The sequence below is a fragment of the Lytechinus variegatus genome, chromosome 19, assembly GCF_018143015.1.
Source record: "Lytechinus variegatus isolate NC3 chromosome 19, Lvar_3.0, whole genome shotgun sequence".
Lineage (NCBI taxonomy): Eukaryota > Metazoa > Echinodermata > Echinoidea > Temnopleuroida > Toxopneustidae > Lytechinus > Lytechinus variegatus.
This window is the reverse complement of record NC_054758.1, coordinates 9,996,752-10,018,001: the sequence shown is the minus strand read 5'-3', so window position 1 is coordinate 10,018,001 and position 21,250 is coordinate 9,996,752. Positions and strand designations below refer to the sequence as shown.

At 36.1% G+C, this 21,250-nt stretch overlaps 1 protein-coding gene across 3 annotated transcripts; it reads left to right on the top strand.

Moving 5' to 3' along the window:
* The first annotated feature begins 768 nt into the window (after positions 1-768).
* Positions 769-19,973, top strand: LOC121405995 (rho GTPase-activating protein 8-like). 3 transcript variants are annotated; one of them, XM_041596992.1, is made up of 12 exons: positions 769-1,013; positions 3,928-4,077; positions 4,912-4,999; positions 5,460-5,591; positions 6,952-6,966; positions 10,818-11,003; positions 11,703-11,834; positions 12,276-12,349; positions 14,231-14,308; positions 15,416-15,544; positions 17,872-17,981; positions 18,602-18,756. In XM_041596992.1, exons 1-12 carry the CDS (start codon positions 815-817, stop codon positions 18,749-18,751), a joined length of 1,443 nt encoding a protein of 480 aa, XP_041452926.1. In that variant the 5' UTR covers positions 769-814; the 3' UTR covers positions 18,752-18,756. The 3 variants fall into 3 exon arrangements, with proteins under 3 accessions (XP_041452926.1, XP_041452923.1, XP_041452925.1); XM_041596989.1 differs by lacking the exon at positions 18,602-18,756 and adding an exon at positions 18,764-19,973 and having other exon boundaries at positions 775-1,013; XM_041596991.1 differs by lacking the exons at positions 6,952-6,966; positions 18,602-18,756 and adding an exon at positions 18,764-19,973 and having other exon boundaries at positions 775-1,013.
* Positions 19,974-21,250: the final 1,277 nt, after the last annotated feature.

Here is a 21,250-nt window from a genome sequence, read left to right as displayed (position 1 = left end):
AACATAGCATGCTATGGACAAGTTAATCATTTATTGTCTTCTTTCTTATTGAAAGTTCTCCAATTATTTTCTGGAACAATTCAAGTAGGTACATACTGCACTTTTACAATGGTGCAGTTTGTTGGGTCCATCACAGAACATAATTAAGCAAGAAGAGAATATAATTAATTTTTAAACAAATTATGGAAAAGAGAAACATCAGGAAAGGAAAGTACATGTATGGTTGAATAATCATAAGAGAGAAGTGTTGTAGAAAGAAGAGAAATTAAGGTTGAAAAGGGGATTTGATGAAGAGAATGAGCAAGTTTATATAGAGACTGGGAAAGAGGGGCATGGTATTGAAAAAGCTACTTAAGAGGGAAATATTGGATGTACAAGAGAGATGCAAGGGAGAATGTTGAGATGGTTTAAAGAAGAGAAATTGATGAAAGGTGATGAGAAATTATCAACACCACATATGTCTTTTTGGGTGGTTGGGGGAGAGATGAAATCCAAAGAGATCGAATGATAAGTTTAAAAAAAACCAAAAAAAAACCAAAATATAGAAATACTGGTATTGAAATGAGGAAGTAGGAGAGAATATTTGAAAGATAAAAACATTGTTTGTGTGGACTTCCCTATTGCAGCTTTGTCAGGATCTGTGAGTCTGTTCATAATTGGTCTGGTTGTAAACCTGGTGAACATGTCTTTTTTTTCTTATTCCATGAAAAACTAAGAAAATATTCCAGGTGAGAAACTTAACAGGAAAAAAAATGTGCGTAACGTTAACGTGAGAAATTGCGTGCGAAAATTTTGTGTGCGTCCAATAATCAACATGGCGGACATTGGGACGGCGAAATCAGCAGTAGATGAAGAAAATGGAAGTGGGGATAAATCTAACGTCAAAGACATAAACATAGAAGATGACAGTGCTGGAAAATCTTTCGAGGATGGTGATGGTGCAGACATGGAGGCCACATTAGATACAGAGGAGGAATTTGGAGGCGATCCTTTGAGCGATGCACAAGTGTTAAGTGAGTTGAGTTCACTTCAATCAATTATGAATGACAGTGACAAAAATGATGCCGGGGTTCCTCCGCTGCCGCTGGGTTCCTGAGGCTGAGCGGGAGCGGGATTCCCTTCCGACGCGTCGCAGCCAGCAGCAGCCGGCGCCTGGCCCTGGCATGAGTGCTGTGTGTGTTTTTGTTTTTTGCTGTTGAATTGTATAAAAAGTGTTACATTGTAGGTCAGATCTTGTTGGAAAATAGCAATAGGAATTATCATGAATGAATGAAATGAGACGCCAATGGGTGCGATGCAGTTTCGCACTGCACTGGCAGATTTCAGTTCAACTTCAAGCAAATGTCCCAAATCAACGGTATGGTAGTGGATCGTATTACCGAACACTTTTCATGAATTTGATCATATCAAACACATTATTCCAATAAAATTCACCAAACTTTCACCATAAATACACAAATACCTACAAAATATAAACATGCAGAAATTTTGCCGAAATTGTTTTTCATTTTTACGACATCAGCTTCCAATCGGACCCCTCTTCGCAAGTGAAATATTTTGGTCACTTGAAAAGGTATCGTATTACCGAACGTGTGTTTTCTATGGGAAAAGTTGGGAAAACAACAAAGTCACTGATGAGCTATTTTGACCATATTTTATTGTTTTGAGGATATAAAGACTTCGAAATTGTGTTTTTGATAATTTTTCATCATTTTTCTATTTAAGTTCCCTTTGGAAGGAAGTTGCAAAGGTTTGAGTGTATTTAATTATTTTCTGACGCATATGATGCGCGCGTTCGGTAATACAAGGCCGGTCGGTAATACAATCACTCACTATACCGTTTCATCAATATTTTCATGGATAAAATGGGACTTGTCGGATAAAACATCCGACAACTCTTTTCATGAAACGCCCCCCTGGTACTCTTGAAAATCAAGTCCCAAAATTGTTTTGTGAACAAGAACAATTTCTGGTGGGGAAATTTGCTTGAAGTCGGCTGGTTCGAAACTGCGTTAGTGCCAGTGGCATTGATTTGTGCTGGTGACAATGGTTCGGTGACAATATCTTTACACAAGTTCCACTCAATCTTTTTTCGCAAAATAACATTAAAAAAAAAAGCCTGAAAAAGACCATGGGGGGGGGAAGCCAGTGAAATATATTTCTGTACACACGCTCGTTTAATGAGGGTATCAAAACAGATTTTCAAGAAAAAGGGTGGTTTTGAAAGACTGGTCAATGGTCAATCACAGTGTCAAAAGTGTTTAGGGTATGTTTTTTTTTTTTTTTAGGGTATCTTTTTTTTTTTTTTTTTTTTAGGGTATGTTTTTTTTTTGTTTTTTTTTGTTTAGGGTATGTTTCCCAAGGCCAAGCTTTTTCCCTGAGGTCATATTTTGGCGAAAACTTGTTTAGGGGCCAAAATGTGTAAGTGAACCCAGCGATAAACTTGTTTAGGGGATTATTTTGCACCACAGAGAAAAACTTGTTTAGGGGATATTTGGAAATTTGACTGGCCCCCGGGGAAAAGAAGACCCTAAATGGCAAATCAAAAGTGTGCATAGGCCTACATACCATACTGACTCTAGAGTCTAGAATTCTTCTAGACTATTACAGACTAGAAGTGACATGTAAAGCCAGAAAATGTTGGGTCAAGGTCTGGCACCTTGTCATTATTTCCTGATGTGAAACTGTCTTTTAAAACTTACTGCTTATTGCACAATGCCATGGCAGCACACAGTAGAGACCCGACCCACAGACAAAATGGAGACTGTCTTTCGTGTAGGAGATTATCTCCAATATCAGAGACTTTTGATTAGAATTTGGGTATCCAATTTCAGAGACAGTCTCCCTGTTTGGGAGATGACCAATTATCTTTATTTATATCTGCTGTAAAAATAATACCTTGGCTGTATTTGTGGAAATGTGATAAGCAGGTCCCTCATGAAAAATTTACCCCTTTTCAGTTTCACTTAATTTAAAGATTTCTGTCTACTTTTGTTTTCTTAAGGATTTACATGTACATGTATGTTGTCATCCATTACACAAAACAAATGGGCTCCTGACCTCAGTGAGACAAAATTTTGGGTGAAAAAAATTCTTCTTGGTGTTGTTTCTTTTATACTCTTGCAAAGCAAGTCTCTAAATATGGGAGATTGTGTCCTATATTGAAGAAAGTCCCCCATATTGGTTGTGCGCCTCTTACTGATGCATGCAGCATAATGGTGTACTCGGTCCAGGGGAGAAACGTAGACAGAGACTCAGGGTGATTTTGCCCCCTGAAATGCCCAAAAGAGCCTGTTTCATAAAATTTACATGTATAACAAATTTGCAATAACAGTAAAAAGCTACTGGAGGCCTTCAATCTGATTGGCTGATAATAAATTTGTTATAGAAATTGTGCATTTGTTATTATAACAAGTCTTTATGAAACAGGACTCTGGTCCTGGAAAATTGTACAAAGAGCCCTGGAAAATACCCAATAATTGCAATTTTAAAGCTTATCCAATTTTGCAGATTTATAATGTTGGCAGTAGGTTGTAAAATGTAGCCCCCGCCCTACCCTGTATTCTGAAAATGAACAATGAATGTTTTGCCTGACTCAGTCTCAGGCTCAGCTCTCCAATGCTACTTCTAACAAGTTACAAAATTGACCTGATGACCTGTTCAGTTACAAAGCCTAGATGGAAAGTACAAACTAAGTCATTGCAATAGCTAGACCAGGCATGGGTCCAGTAGGATTAGACACAACAGGTTTTAGAGGCCAACTATTGTTGCCCAAATTTTGTAAGAACAAACCTAAAAACCTACATGTAGCGTCGTGTTTGCATAAAGCTCTAAATGGGGGGCAGTTCTCAAATAATATTATTTCCACCCTAACTTGTTTCCATAATGCCTTGCAAATTTGTATTTGTTTGACTATTCTCCCTGCAGAACTGCAGTCTCCATCGGATGATTCCATTGCAACCATGGGGGTGGAACAGCCTCAGGAGCAGAGAGGGGTGACAGAGGCCACAGCAGATCAGGCAATGGAGCCTGACAACTATGACGACATAGCCAAACATAATATCATTCAAGTTGGAGGTAGGTGGTGTATTTATGAGGTTTGGTTGCAATCTACTAATTGGGGCAGGGAAAAGCTATACCGGCCGTGGGTGACTTCACCAAAAAAAAATGCTCCAAAGATCCCTTGAAAATCTCCATTCCAATGATGCATATTTGGCAGAAAGTTAAGTGAAAAGTATCCCCCCTCCACCAAAAAAAAGAGTTTTTGGCCTAACTAGGGAGTGGGGGGGGGGGGGAGCTTTAAATACAGTTGATATACTCAAGATGTGTTTTGGCTGAGTGGATAAGTCTTCAGACTTGGAACCACAATGTTTGAGGTTCTTATCTACATTCTACTATCTACATTGATCAAGTGCTCTAAATTAGGGTGTGGTGAATGTGTTCTGGATTACATGTAGCTTTAATGCTTGAACACCAAGTGAATGCTTACAATAAGATACATGTTTTAGCCTGATAAGGACATATGACTTCACAGCAACATAAGCACCAATTAAAAGATTAACCCCTAAAATTAAAAAGACTATTAACCCAAATTAGTTCAGTAAAGACCAAAACAAAATTATCTCTTGATTTAAAATTAAATTTGATTCTTCCCCTGGTTAATTAAGCTTTCTTGATATTAAAAAATGTAGTACCGTAAACAGTGAAAATATTGTCCATCCCATTGTGCCCAGTTTTTAATAGTATTAGAATTTGTACACAAAATAAAAGAGAAATGCATTCATTGGAGTAGTAAAGTGGTTTATATCTCCTCTGATGCTGGTGCAGATCAGTGGTAGGATTAATGTCAATAATATTAATGGACCTAATGTAATAAATTTTTGTATTTTTTTCTTTCTTCTTGTAAAATAGGAGACGACAAAGCAGGAAGAAAGTTGATCTTTGTCTACTGCAGCAGATTTCCTCCCAGTAAATCATACAACCAGATGAGATTGCTAGGGTGAGTATGCATACAAAGAGGGAGCATTATGTACTGTGTCATCAGAACAGCTCGGATGTTTCAGTGATCTCACTGCATGGAATCTTGCTGTATTTTATGGTCTCTATGTTATGAGCAAAGCAAGAAAGGAGACACTTAGAACACAAGTCCACCCCAACATAATTGACTTGAAGAAAAATAGAAAAATCCAACAAGCATAACACTGAAAATTTCATCAAAATTGGATGTAAAATGAGAAAGTTATGACATTTCAAAGTTTCGCTTAATTTCACAAAGCAGTTATACGCACATCCTGGTCGTTATGCAAATGAGGGAACCGATGACGTCATCCACTCACCATTTTCTTTTGTTTTTTATTGCATGAAATATGAAACGTTCTAATTTGCTTGCTTTCTTGCATGTTTGCTTAAATCATGTAATCTATTCCTTTTGATCCTCTCTATTTTCTTTTTTACAACAGATACATGAAGGATACCTTAAACAAGTACGTAGAGAATGACTACAGTTTAGTGATCTTCCAGTATGGCTTGACAAGACAAAACAGACCCTCCTGGAAGTTCCTAGTCGAGGCATATAAAAATTTGGAGAGAAAGTAAGTGGAATAACCAACAATTATCTATTCAGATTTGTTTGCCCTTTTAGAGTAGTTTCAAAATAACCAATTATTGATTCAGATTTAGAGAGAAAGTAAGTGAAATCACCATTTTGTTATCGTTATTTGTTTGCCCTTTAGAGTTATTTCAGATGAAGTCGTGTGGAGGGCATAACAATTGGAAACCTTGCATCAGACCATAAAGACAATTATTTATCATGAGTTAATGCACAGGTTTCTTAATGTTGTCCTCCAACATGCAAGCTTCTAGGAATGCTCAATTTCCTTGTAACTCACATTCAGTATGCAGGTGAAAAACTAGTCTGCAGGCACAGACCCTGATTGAAATTTTGATCAGCAAGTGTGTCTCCACGCAAAGACTAGCACATACAAAACAGGGCCTTCGGTACACAAGGCATGAGTAGGCTGCACATTCAGACCCTTAACTCAAGTGAAGGGTTTGCACAGCAGACTAGTAAAGAACCTGCTTGGATATCCTAATACTCTGAAAGTTTTAGGTGATCAACCTTTCTCCGCATGTTCATCTACCTTGTAGAGTGGCATTTTTCAAATTCTTTGCTCTTGTAACCAGCTATCCAGCTTTTGAACTGATAATACTGCTTTGTGATTGTTTTCAGATTGCTCATTAATAGGTTTGATGTTTCCCAGTTGAAATTGTTAACATACATTTTCTGGTGGGTGTTTTTTTTCCTGTCTTGTTTATTTATTTGTTTAATTCATTCAAGATCTGAAATATGAATTGTAATTACCATTATTTGATTAGGTTGCCTGAATTTACTCTATACTAATTTGTTTTATCTGCAGTTCTGCCTATATAAAGAAAAGTACTTTGCATGGTTCATGCTTTGCCAAGGAGTTAGCATAAAGGGGGAAAGTACAAGGGAAATGTGAACTTACATAATACTGATAAAAATTAGCTATTTTTATTTCTGAACTGAATATTTAACAGCCTATTTTCTCTGCATTCCTGAATGACAGCAGAATTAAATGGGAATATTAATGAATTCTTATAGTTTTCGCCATTACAATGGATTTGATAAGGGAAAAAAAATTTGCATTATTACAGATTGTTATCGAACAGAAACAGTGCACATTAGGGTAAAAGTCAGAGTGACTTTTGATGCCATTGCTACTAGGCATACATGTAGCACTTTCCATTTTTTAGTGGTAATAAACCATTCATCAGGATCTTTAATGTGAAATCCCACAAGCTTGGAGACTTTTGTTAAGCTACATTAACATGTACCTGGCTCCCAAGCGTTCCAATACAGCAAATATTCAAATAAAGCCTACCCTGGAATTCTATTTGTCATTAAAAAATATTTTGTATCTCTACCAGCCTGGACGATGCAAGGTAAAATTAATTTATTCATTTGTCTCATTTTTCTGGTGGAAACTACTAAATGCAGTGTGGGGAAGTTTCTGGAATAACAATATTCTGTTTAATTTTGAATTATGAAGATCAAAAAACGGATCCAGGGGGAATGTATCCCCCATTTTTTTCCTGGAAGTAGCTTGGTACATGTACATACATGTATAATCAGAAGTGCCACACTTGTGGCAACATCCCCCCCCCCTTCTTTGATATGAAAACTGGGGGGGGTAGGGTTTTGTAGAATACCACTACAAACTTTATAACCTGCCTTGAGTGACAAAGGAGGGGGGGGGAATGAATCTGACACATCCCCCCTCCCTCCAATCCTGGATCTGGCACTTTGTGACTAGATGTTTACTTTGCTTGGGGGTAGTAGTGATAGGTGTTTTATGTTTAGTCATGTTAGAATACATATGTTAGAATACATACAATTTGAACTCATTGCGTTTTTATTATCTATTTTTTTTTACGTACATGTCAAGAACCCCCCCCCCCTTGATTATTAAAGCTTTCAAGCTTTTATGTGGTATCCTGTTCAAGCCTGGTTTAATTATTTTATACATGTATAAAATCCATTATTATATTTTGGTGCATTGGGAAAAAAAAGTTTGGATTATCCTCATAACATTGCAGAAATACAGTCTTGATTTTAAAAGCTATTTTTTAAACGGGATAGTTTACATCTAATGTGCAGTAAACGCAACTTTGGGGGGAAAAATACAGTGCTTGGTTTTACATTGCTTTTACATGTAGCTGTGCTGTGTACGGGCTTGTCATGGATAAAGTGAGCATTGTCTGTATTGAAAGAAGCACTACATGAGTGTTAAAAGCCCCCCCCCAAAAAAAAAGAACAAGAAAGATTCATCAGCTTTGTGAGTGGTTTGAATAATGACTTTAGAAATCAAAGCTTAAGCAGGCTTAAATCCAAACTTAACAAGACTTTTCAGTCCTTCCATGAAATATTATGTGACATTTCATCTTCCATTTTCATCATTCTTGACAGGTGTATAAAATATTTCTTTTGAAATTCATCTTGGTCGTAATTTCAAATTATTTTTCTATACTTCATAGTGGGATTAAAATTATTTTGACTCAGTAAATGAGATTTTAAGCAACATGTATTTTTTTTATGATTATACAAGTGTCATTTTAAATATCCTGAATTTTCCAAAACCATGAATCTAAGTATTTGTTATGTGTGTGTTGGGAAGGGGGGGGGGAGTAGGCATCTTTCTATTGGTCAGGGTAATACAAGAAGTAGACCCCCCCCCCTTCCTTCCTGACATTTCTGATCTATATGAATTTGTCATCTAAAATTTTCTTGCATCATAAAATCATCATGTTTTTGTTTTTGTTTTATATCTGGAATGACTTCAATAAAATCAAGACACATTTTAGTACAGTTCAGTTATCAGGTTTCCATGGTGTTTTATGGAATTCTCATAAATTTGTCAAAAGTTAATATTTTAAAATATATATTTTCCTTTAACATGTACATGTTTTTTCTTTTTAAAGATTTTCTACGTTGTATTTTTTTCTTCAGTAACTGTCCATGCAATGAAAAAAAATATGGTTTAGTATCATGAGCTTGCGATATCAAGGGTGCCATTATTATGCTTTTAGGCTACTTGTCAGCACTCTTTGATGTAAAAAAAAGGTGGCATTTGCTCATGAATTTATCATGTTTGGCATCATTTTAAAGCTTTAATTATATTTTACTCTAAAACTGTTCAGTACATGTACCGGTACATGTAAATTGTACCACACACTTCAAAAAGCAGAGACAAAAGACATGCAGATAGACAGGTAGACCCTCTCCAGAAATTTCACCAGAAGCAGTATACATGTAACCTGTACAATCAGTTTAAGATTGAAGTGTAAAGATTTGAGAATGCAGGAATTTTTCGCGAATTTCAGTCCTCCTGTCAGTTTAGTACCAAATTTAAAGTAAGAACTGCTAAAGATAGGAATTACAGTTCTTAATCCTGTGATTTGTCTTGAAGACAACTGTTGAAATGGTAGAATCAAGATATTGAATGAGAAATGAAAATATGAGATATTCAGTGGGAACAGAAAGGCATGAACAGAGGAGATTACCGTAACCCTTTGCACACTGATGTTGCAATCTTGCACATTCGTTCAATTAGATTTAACAATCGGAATTATTACTTTTCTCCCCTCCCTTCAAATTAGATATTGAGCTAATACATGCAAAAGACAATAGTTTTGATAACATCTAATCAATGGTGCAGTACGGAAATCTTGAATTAAAGAAAATAACATGGAAACAATTGTCATTATCATCCCACAAAAATTAATTCAGCGTGCAAAGAGTTAGCTTTCATTAGGTGAAGTCTGTATTGACTGTAAACCAGATGAGATGTTATGATACATTATAGCAGAAGAGAAGTACTTTAAAGGGGAATCCAGCTTTGGTCATAAAATGTAGTGTTTGAAAGGAGAAAAATAGATAAAACAGAATGGTGAGTTTGAAAGAAATCAGACCAGCAATAAGAAAGTTATGGATGCTTTAAAATTGAAATTCCTATGATTATGTAGATTTCAAATTGGCAACTGGGTAAGTAAATTATGACAAGAGGCAAGGACAACTTTCCCATAGGCCATGTACTTAATTATCAGGGATTTGTGGTTTTCTCCTACATGTAACTGCCCATTCCCCTGGGGCAGTAATCTAAATATAACCCTGGTAGTATATTGTTTTATGTCCTCATGAAAGAAAAGTAAAATTTGAAGTAAAACATTTGACAAAATGACATATTAGCCATTTTATGTATTGGAGTACATGGAAGAGTAGTCCTTACCTTACATCACTGTGACATCACATATGTGGCCAATTTGCAGTCTCCATGGATCTAGGGATTACCAATATTCACAACTTTAAAAAAAATCATAACTTTCTTATTATTTGTCAGATACATGTAGTGTTCAAACTTTCACCCATCAACTTGTCTGAGTTTTCTTATTCCCCTAAGAACAAGTTTTTATTTGGGTTGGATTCCCCTTTAAGAACCTTCGATCACTTTCTTTAGGCTTGATTTGGAATACGTCCTGTGCTGATTATTCCTCACGTTTGCTTTGCTTCAGTGGCAGTAAAAACTATGGCTGATGCTGTACATCTTCATGAAAAATATTTAATTCCTTTGGGGTGTGTTTTGTGTTGGGGGGGGGGGTGCTTTGTTGTTAATACTGTCACTAATAATGTGAGTTCATTGGCCTGAAGTGAAATTTAGTTAATTTACTGAAAAGCTCATTTAATAAATTGAAATAGAGTGTGCAACTTATTGTGTGTGAAGCCAAACTCAAGCAATAATTCCTAGAATGAAGTTTCAATACTAAATTGTTATCATGTCATTAAAGTAAGTAGCAATATCAAAACAATTATAAATGCAAAGCACATAGACTGTGCTAAGCCTTGGTAAAGGACTAAAGGGTAAATAATGTTACTTTTTCTCTGATCATATGACATTTCAATCTTACAAAAGTGTACATGGCTATTGAATTTTTGTTATCCATTAATTCTTTGTAAAAATTTGAACTTTCAAAATGATTGATATTTAGCGCCCACTTTTTAGGTTAAAATGTATTTCCCTTTAAAAAGGACCATTTGAACACATTTCCAAATTTAGTGACTGGATATCCAATAAAGCTATAGACAAAAATATGTCCTGACCTTTTGACCCCGTTCCTTGCTGTCGAAGAGTTCTTGTATTATCCAAAATATTAATGTACATATGTAGATGCAGATAATTTGTTTTGATCAAGCACCAAATTTGACTTCATTAACCATTTTTTTCTTGTTTATGTTTTAGATATAAGAAGAACTTGAAGGCATTGTACATTGTGCATCCATCTCAGATCGTCAAGATGATCTGGGGTATTTTCCGTCACATCGTCAGTGTTAAATTTAGTCGCAAAGTGACGTACATCCACTTCCTGTCAGAGCTCGGGGAAACGATCGATATGAAGAAAGTTGAGATTCCTGCGGTTATCAAGAGGTAAATACTTTTAACATCAAAGTGTTTTAAAGGGCTAGTACTGGTGGGGGAGGGGGTAAAGGTTTTTTGTATGGTCAGTTGAAAATATTTGAAACACTATGACAAACTATTTTGCTATTGTGGGATAAAAGGAAAAATTCCCCATTATGGAATTTTTATGTTGTAAACTACATAATGTTCTTACATTACGCACATAAAAATGCGCTTTATGTTGATTTCAGGTATTGGTATTGAGAATATAAGCTTTGAAACTACCAGAAAAGCTGCTAAAATTCATCTTTTCGTATTAATGGGCATTTGATCGTGAAAATTTGTTTGCTTATGAATTAAAACCTATATGAGAGGTAATGGATTTATGATAAGTGAGATTTGGATGTTCGGGGCCCCGTCTTTCAAAGAGTTACAATCGATATTATCAATCTATGGAAATCTATCAGTGTCATAATTTCTTCTACTGGAAATTTGTAAATGTCCTTTGTAAACAAAGGAGAACACACCAAATTGTCAAGAAATCAATGAATTTATGGATATGCATTCATATCTAGAATTTTTTTTGAACAAACATACATTTTATATGTTAATGTTGCAGGCCTTCCATAGTTGTGATTGATTGGATCAATCTCAACTCTTTGTAAAACGGGGCCCAGAAGTACATGTAGTGTTATTTTTTGTCAATATTGTACTATCATTATTTTTCAGTCATGATGATCAGTTACAAGCACAGTATAAAGCTAAACACACCAATACCCCAAGATATGCAACCAACACAGATGGTCAAGTACAGACCAAACAGACACTGCCAACTCAGCAGTTTGGAGTTTCATTACAGTAGTAAGTACCACCTTTTGATTTGTCCTCTCTCTTCTCCTCATCCTTCTTCTTGTTCTCTTTCTTATTCTTCTTTTTCTTGCAGTCAAACTCGAGTTAGCCCAAAATTGCTTTGAGCAACTTCTTCTTCTCCCCCTCCTTATTCTTCTTCTCCTTCTTCCTCCTCTTCCTTTTCCTCCTCCTCTTCCTGTTCTGCCGCCTCCTTTGTCCATTTCTTCATTATTTTCCTTCTCTTTCCTAACCTTAACTACCTCTTCTCACTTTCGTTCCACTTCTTCCTATTTCAATTATCATTTTTTCTCTTATTTTCTTTCTTTTACTTTTTTCTCTTCATTTTCTTTTTCTCCTTCTTGTTTCTTCCTTTATTCTTCTTTCTATTCTCTCTCATTACGAACTGACAGGAAAACCATTCATAAAAATCTCTTGTTTTCTTTCTTTCTACAGTCTGAGAGAGAACGGAGATCAAGAACCTATACCCAAAGTTGTCAGAGAAACAGTTGAATACCTGAAGAGAAATGGTAAGTTTTTCTGGAACCGTCAAGGCTGTGGAAATGAACCTTTTATGTTGATGTTGGTTTAGTATATCAACAAAATGTTGATATTCATGGTCTTAGAATATCATAAATTTCGGTTGATTCACGATATGTAGCGCCATCTATTGGCTGTAGCGGACAGGTCAAATTTCTAACTTCGGGGTCGACATTGCGCACAGGTACAGACTGTGCTAGTATACTGTAATGTGTCTGTGATACTCCAAAATAAAAAACATATGGCAAGAATTTACCAAAAACGGTCCAAATTTTGCAAAGATATATCCGGGAAATTTCTCTCTCACCTCCTAGACGCTAGTAAACAGCATATCCGGTCGAGCCGCGTCAGCCAGCGCTGAATAAACTGCATGCGTGCAACAGATTTTCCCCAACAGGCATTGCCAATTGCGGCCTCTGCTGGAACCGATACATGAAGAAAATCTTGCTTTGAAGAGCAGTATACCCCAGTTTCCCTCATCAAATCTCTTCTCCCAGTTCTACAAACCCTATTGCACTCAAGCATGAAATTTAAGTATAGAAACACCTGTTTCTTGACCTCGGTCCGAAGATAATACACCCCAGCATCAACGGTCACAGCAGGGGGCCACACACGATGGATTGCAATGTGTGTAGTTCTGGTGAGTGCATGGAGTTCCATGTATACACGCATTGATAGAAACTTTTTTCTTCCTTTCTTTCTTTCTTTCTTTTTTATTCGCTTACTTTCCTTATTTCGAGGTCGATTTTCTTCGTTCGAAATTGAAAATGGACTAGTATTGGATGTCTGAATGTAATATGCCTTTGAAAACGTGATTAATATCGAATACAATAATTTCATTCCGAAGATCCTTCTACAGGCAGACAAGTCTTACGTAATAGCACAGCTGTTGTTTATCATTTCGTCCTTGGCTCAACGCTCGTTTGGCTGGCCCGTGGTGGTGAAATTGAGACAAGGGGATTACCTGGCCAAGATGGGTTTATCGGGGTTGGAAATGTTTGAGATTTTCCAAACGAAAAATGGGGTATACGACCGCAGTTTGCAGTCCGAAGTGCGGTCGAGAATCAAACGGGAAATTTTCGTAATGGAACCGATAGATGGTGCACCGTATTGTTAATCCACCAAATTGTTTGGGTGTTTTCTCTCCATTTTAATTGAATTTTTATCAAATTTTAAAGGACAAGTCCACCCCAACAAAAACTTGATTTGAATAAAAAGAGAAAAATTCAACAAGCATAACACTGAAAATTTCATCAAATCGGATGTAAAATAAGAAAGTTATGGCATTTTAAAGTTTCGCTTCATTTCACAAAACAGTTATATGCACATCTCGGTCGGTATGCAAATGAGGAACTGATGACATCACTCACTCACAATTTCTTTTGTATTTTATTACATGAAATATGAAATATTTTTATTTTCTTGTTATTGTCATGTGAAATGAAGTTTCGTTCCTCCCTGAACATGTGGAATTCCATTATTTTAACATTTTGTGCTTCAGGCAGGGAGGTCCTAATCGTCAAATTCATAAAAATTGAAATATTGTATAATTCAAACAATAAAAAACAAAAGAAATAGTGAGTGAGTGACATCATCGACTCTCTCAATTGGATGTAACTGGCTCGTTCATATAGCTATTTTGCTAAAAATAAGCGAAACTTTGAAATGTCATACCTTTCTTATTTTACATCCGATTTTGATGAAATTTTCAGCATTGTGCTTGTCTGATTTTTCTCTTTTCTGAGGTGGACTTGACCTTTAATGCCTAGTCTTATTTCAGCCCTCGGGCTGTGTATCTTGTGTTGATTCATATATACAGGTGACGCCAAACAAATAATAATAAAAATAAATATTTTCTACTTTTGTTTCAGGTTTAAGAACAGAAGGACTATTCAGACGATGCCCTAATGCAATAACTGTCAAGAGAGTACAAGAAATGTACAATAGAGGTAAGCTTGCAAGCATAGAATTAAACGTTTAATATGACAGAAAGATAACTAGGAGTAGAGTCCCATCGTTGCAGTTCGATCAGATTTTCGACTTTATATTCAGATCATCACAAACTAAGTTATTACAATGTGGTTCTAGTGTCAGTTTTCTTTCGGTCATTTTAGTGAATGATAAGTAGTATTAATGGATAAATGCTGAAGTGTCAATGTACATATTAATTTCTAGTTCTAATTTGAAGTCCCCGTAGGTTTAATAATGATAACTTTTTATAACTTTTCAAAGTTCGTAACTTTCTTTATAAATCATTCGTAACTTATAAATAAGCTTTGTGAAACGCCCACTTGGATAGTGTTTCACAAGTAGTTAAGAGTGACATACATGTACAGTCATGCTTAATTTTCGACCCGCACTTGATATGTAATGCACAATCTTGAGTAATTAGCAGTATTGCGCGACATATTAGCACAATATGATTAATGTGGTGATGCATTCTATCTATACCGTACGCAACCGGGAATCTAATTGCAAAGGGGGTGTTGCAAGGAAATATTTGCGATCAATTGCCAAAATTTTGTTGCAATTTTACAATTGATTGATTACTATGAACTGTAGCAAATCAGATTACACTCCTTGTTTCATCGAGCAGATCAGGAATCAATCACAAATTTGCAATTAACTGCAGACATATTTTTTTATTTAGGGACAGAAAATAGACTTACAATTGATTGCAAGTTTCTTGCCATGCCCTATTATTCACACTTAACTCTTTTTTAACCCCACCCCCTTCTCTGGTCTGAAAAAATGTTTTGACTTGGGTAAATATTTGACTTATTGAAGGCCAGCATATACATTTTTACCTGTATTTTCAATTGACATGTTCTTTTTGTTTTCTCATTTTCTGTTGTTTGGTAGGATGTTAAAGATATTGTATGTTTGATTTTGCCAGCGCCATAATGAGGCTGCGATGAATGCAAGAAATGCTCCCCAGGGAGTGGAAATTGTGCACTCTTTGTGCTTGATTGAATTGAATCCAATGACCGGGTTAATAATATGCTGTAACGCGCTTTGAGCCATTGGCTAATATTATTATTATTTCTCCAATGAAGGTGACCCGGTCAACTTCACTGATGTAGGAGACGTCCACGTTCCAGCCCTTCTCCTCAAAGCATTCTTTAGAGAGCTTCCTGAACCAATCATGACCTTTGACCTTTACGATGATATCCTCAAAATTCATAGTAAGTTACGTAAGTATGTAATCTACAGGTGCCCCTTTCTAGGAAGTTTGTAATGTATTTGCATGCAAGGATGTGTATTGAACGTGTACACAACTACTTTCACTTTAACCTTGTGGTTGTTATTTCTTAGTATCTCCTCTCTCTCCGAAGTCCAAATAGTGGACATCCCATTATTACAATTCATTCTTCTGTATTCTGGAATTCTGCTCTCTCCTCTCTGACTCATCATTATATGTAGGGGAAGGCGGGGTAAGTTGTGACAGTTTTTGCTTTTTGCATGTTAGAATTGATATGATTAATAATCTTGTCGAAATAAGTACCTTGCCTTGAAATTTAATTCTTCTGAAATATTTTCCACCTATATATAACTCTCTATCCCCACACTGAAAGTCATCGTGACCTTTGAAAAAAAAACGATGTCAAATGGCTCAACTTGCCCCATATACATGTATGGGGTAAGTTTGAGCCACCTTCTGGGGTAAGTTGAGCCACAAAAACTATGTACAAAATGTATGAGGGGAGAACCAGCATGTCAATTTTTTGTTTAAAGTCTTTTCACTTGCTAATTCTCTATAAATACTAACATTCTTTAAAAGGAAAAGAGCAGCCATGTAAATTTACTCCTTTCAGCCAGCATTTCAATCGATTTTTATGGTTTGTTTGTTTTTTAAGATACATTACCATAGGAATTACCATGGCTCAACTTGCCCCATGCTGTTTGGCTCAACTTACCCCAGTCCGAACTTAGTGCGATAATTTTGTATCCACACATTTATTATGCATCCATCATATAAAAGACTATGACAAGAATGAAGATCCATACCTGGACTAATAATGTTGTTATCATGTCTTTATTATATTTAAAGACGTGTGTGTTTATAAAGCACTTATCTATTTCACACTCTTACTTTTTTGGCTGAAATTCATATTTTTCCCTCTAAAAAACTACTTTTTGTTTCAAAGTTGAAAACAATATGGTGGGGTTAGGGGTTATGCTATGGGTCATCAATACATGACACCACCACAATGTCTGACTCATTCATTATTGGCCTGGGGCTGGTGGCTCAACTTGCCCCTATGCTCAACTTACCCCGCCTTCCCCTACATGTATGTGGAAATTAGTAGCTTGTAATAGAGAAAGTACTCTGATTATTGTGGAATAAATACTTCTAGTTTGGACATCAACTAGTGAAGTCGCACCTCTTCTCTGTCCAGTCTGGAGTTCTAATATACAACCTAAAACATAACAGAGTTGAATCAAGACAAATGAAAATTTGGGGTATTTTATTTACCACAGGAAAGGGTTTCCAGCTAGGTAGTTTCATGAATATGTTCTTAAGTTATAAGCAAATTGACAAACGACAGTTGGTCCTCTCTTATGCGCAAATCAACAGCTAATAAACGCCCACCTGGTGGGTGTTTGTAAATGACTGGTGATTCTTTCTCGTAGTAAGTGATACACACTTCCATAGGCATTGATTTAGTTCCTAAGGAAGGATCACCAGTCATTCATGTCCATAGGTATGGTGACAATTAAACCTTTATTTAAAAACTTTCTTATGAATTCCTTTATTCTACAATTACATTAGATTAGCTCCAGTGGAACACTTTTTCTGAATAAGTCTTCCGTGTAGTTAAGGCCTAAAAAAAAATGCCATTTGCCGAAATGTAGGACACCAATTGTTGTTGGTCGGTTGATGTTTTCAGTTTTATGAAAGATCTCCAAGATCTATTATTCCATGGAAATTGAGTGTTGTTTATGCACAAGCGGCCTTTACAATACATACGATATTCTAGTGCCATTTGCCAGCTTCAATTATATGAAAAGAAGGTTAAAGATGATGATGAATACTAGACCGGTTGGCACATTTTGATATTTTGTAAAGGTCAAATTCAAATGACCACATTTAAAGTTAGCAGGTATTATAATAATAATAATGATGATGATGACAATAATTTGTCCATTTATAAAGCGCAGTTACGACAGTGCATATACTCAACTGCGCTTTGATACTTGGTATCATATTATTACCCTAATGTAGCTAAGCCCCATATCAATAGGCACTAAAGCGTTCAAGGAATAGATCCCACCGGGTACCTATTCACCTCACCTGGGTCGAGTGCAGCACAATGTGGATAAATTTCTTGCCGAAGGAAATTACGCCATGGCTGGGATTCGAACACACAACCCTCTGTTTCAAAGTCCGAAGACTAATCCAAGGGGCCACAACGCTCCCTGCTTTATAGGCATTGGTTGGCTTAAAGCACCCAAACTTTGTTATTAAAGCTTTTTTTGTCATCCTTTTTTTTATTCATGATTTCTTCAGATTTACAAGACAACACAGACAGAGCAGAAGAATGTAAGACGCTAATCCATGAGAGACTTCCGGAGCAAAATAGACTTATCTTTACCTACCTTATGAAACTACTCAGAGAGGTAAATTAATGTCCCATACTTTATTACAGGTGTAAATGCACATGTATAAACTAGTTAAATAATGAGGTAGATCGTTTAGCTCTTATAGGTGTAAAGTGATTTGATAATGTAATAATGATGATATAGGATTTGTACAACACACATATCTACCTTGTGAGGTGCTCAAGGCACTCCTCTCTTACCCTGGCAAAGCTCTCCAACTGATTTCGGTGCTCACAGCTTTTTGAAGAATTACTTCCTGCCAGTACCCAGTTACCTAGGGTTGAGTGCAGCACAACGTGTGTAAATTTCTTACTGAAGGAAATTTTGCCACGGCTGGGATTCGAACCCATGACCCACTGTTTCAAAGTCTGGAGACTAATTCTCTTTGCCACAACGACCCTTTCAGATGATAGGTGATAAGTGTTAAACTCACATTTTATACAGTTTATACACACTTAAAGAGGTAATATACATGTATTGCACACCTTTACTTTCTACTTGTATGAGAGTTTTAAAGGTCTTGTGTTTCTTTAAACTTTGGACCTTACCATGTTTTGTGCCATGTGTCATATGTCTCTTTTAAAGAGCTCAAAGTTCTTACATCAATCTCTCTCTTGCATGAATAAACTTTGCAACAGGTATCCTGCCATAGCAGTAAAAACCAAATGTCTGACTCCAACCTCACATATTTTTTTGTAATTGAACCATACCATGTTTTGTTCCATGTGTCATATGTCTCTTTTAAAGAGCTCAAAGTTCTTACATCAATCTCTCTCTTGCATCAATAAAATTTGCAACAGGTATCCTGCCATAGCAGTGAAAACCAAATGTCCGACTCCAACCTTGCAATCGTGTTTGGACCCAACTTGGTGTGGTCGAAAGACGCCTCCGCATCCCTCTCTGCCATGGCTCAGATCAACTCCTTCATTGCTACGGTACTCTTCAACTATGAACACATCTTCCCAAGCAATGCCGAGGCGGCCATGTCGGAAAGGACGGATGGGGACGGAGCGAACGAGAAAGAACTCGCGTCGAAAGAAGACAAGACGGCAGAGGAATGACTCCCTCGATGTATCCCGACCTTAGATATATAGTATATACAGTTCAAGATGACATATATTTATTTATAGATATATAGACCTACTGGGTAGTTCTATAAAGTATTACATATGTATGACCCTCATACCTTCCAAGTGTTTCTATGAATAAGAAAGTTCCTAATTTGGGGAAAGGAACATTCCCATTTTCACCTGTGTTTCCATTTCTGGAAACTTTGTAATCTGTTCCTATTCCTTGGATGTCAGGGTTGGTAGGTATGGGCCCCCTATTTGTGGGCTCTACCTTTGCAGCAAGTTTCCTGACATAGCAGTGAAAACCAAAATGATGTACCTTTGTTTATATTAGTGGTTGTAATGCTTTCAAGCTATCATGGGACTAGTGATTCTTTGAGTGAAGTAAGAATAGTGAAAGGTTTGGGTCGGAGTACAAAAATGTTTTATAGGATTGCCCTACTGTAACAATTGTACAAGGTGTTGAAAAATATTTGTTTTATTCAATATAATTTAATTGTAGGCAAAGCCAAGATGAGTTTTTTTTATTTGTAGTTATTTTACCTTCCATTTTGGGTAGCTGATTGCAACCTTGCGTGTACTCCTTAAGTCGCATTTGAATGATGTTGAAATGCCCCTGCTTTGTAGCCATGCCTCTGAGCAGAGATTTCTTTTCAGCCTGTCTCACAATTCAAAATTGGAGTACAGCTATGTAGAAGTCTTTGATTGGGCTGCATATTCTTGTATTCTATGTACATGTTCATTTTTCTTGCGGAACTGTGTTTATTTACTTTGTTTATTTGTATGTCCATGAGAGTGCATTCCTTCTTTCATTCCATTCATCAGAGATTAGATTGTCATCATCACATCCTTTCATGGTAACCAATTTAAAGGGGAAGTTCACCCCTACAAAATTTTATTGTAAGAATAGCAGAAAAAATAAAAATATTGCCGAAAGGTGTGAGAAAAATCCATCAAAGAATTAAAAAGTTATTAGAATGCCAATTATATGATTTGTAATGTCACATGCGAGCAGCATTCATACATAGCGAATGGTAAAAAAAAATCAATGAAATGTCATTTTCTCAGAAAATTGAAAATGGTGTTTTACTGTACCTTTTAACTATTTCGCACCCGATTATGGAAAGAAAACAAAAATAAGTCATCAGGTACACTGCCGTTTAAAAAATGAAATTCATGCATTTTATGATAGATAACATATGGGGCAGCTGCTTGTTTATGATGTCACAAATCCAAAATTTAAAATTCTAATGACTTCCTTAAACCTTCACCAATATTTTTAAATTATTTTTTTCTGCTATTTTTACAACAAACATTTCTTTAGGGTGAACTTCCCCTTTAAAGGGATTTAGCTAGCAGATTTGGTCAATGTGAGCAGGTGCGTATAATAAAAAAAATGGGGTCTAGAAGATGCATATTAGGGTTAAATTATTAGCTAGTTGCAAGTGAGTTACAGAAGTGAGCGAGAAGTAGCCCTTAAAATTCTCTAACTGCCCCAATGTGCAAAAAAGATAGCCCCTAAAAAATAAAAATGATTTCCTACCCTGGCTTTTATTCATGCAGTTTGTGCTCTTATACGTTGTACTCTGCCGATGGGGGATGTTCAATTTAAACATTGCGAGGCCATTATTTCGAGATGAATGCTAATAATTAGAGCTTTAGGACCCTTTCACCAAAACTTAGCAGTCGATTGTATGACTGAGTTTTGTAATCGACTCCAGTGATCATTGTGTTCAATTAATACTTACGAATCAACCGCATGATCATCATTAATCTTATTTAGATGGTCCCAGATCTCTTATTTTATTTTTTGTCTCGTTGCATTGTTTACATGTACTTTTGATTCCAAAGAAGAGCTTTTTGTTTAAACATATAATGATATGTACATGTACGATATTGATGTTAGAGATCATTTAATAATTACTTGCCATTGTTGTTGTGGGATGTATAGTAACAGGTGTTGGGTGACTTGAGCTCTAGCAATAATTTGAAGAATACTATTGAGATGTAATCCTCTTTGGAGTCGTAGCACAATCGTTAATCCTGTACGTAGAACTAAGCAATTATGTTGTGAAAATTTATTTTTTGACTCCCCTTTAGTTTCACCTTAGGATGAATAGTAACTGCATGTACACTGTACTGATATGATTTCAAGGAATGAAATACTGTGTTGGAAAAACTCGCTACAATATACCACATCTTTTTTTTTTCAAATAA

Excerpts from the sequence above, each read along its gene's own strand:
- LOC121405995 (XM_041596989.1), top strand. The coding sequence starts at position 815 with ATGGCGGACATTGGGACGGCGAAATCAGCAGTAGATGAAGAAAATGGA. Across the intron at positions 1,014-3,927 it reads GAGCGATGCACAAGTGTTAA|AACTGCAGTCTCCATCGGAT; the intron begins GTGAGTTGAGTT and ends TTCTCCCTGCAG. Across the intron at positions 4,078-4,911 it reads TAATATCATTCAAGTTGGAG|GAGACGACAAAGCAGGAAGA; the intron begins GTAGGTGGTGTA and ends CTTGTAAAATAG.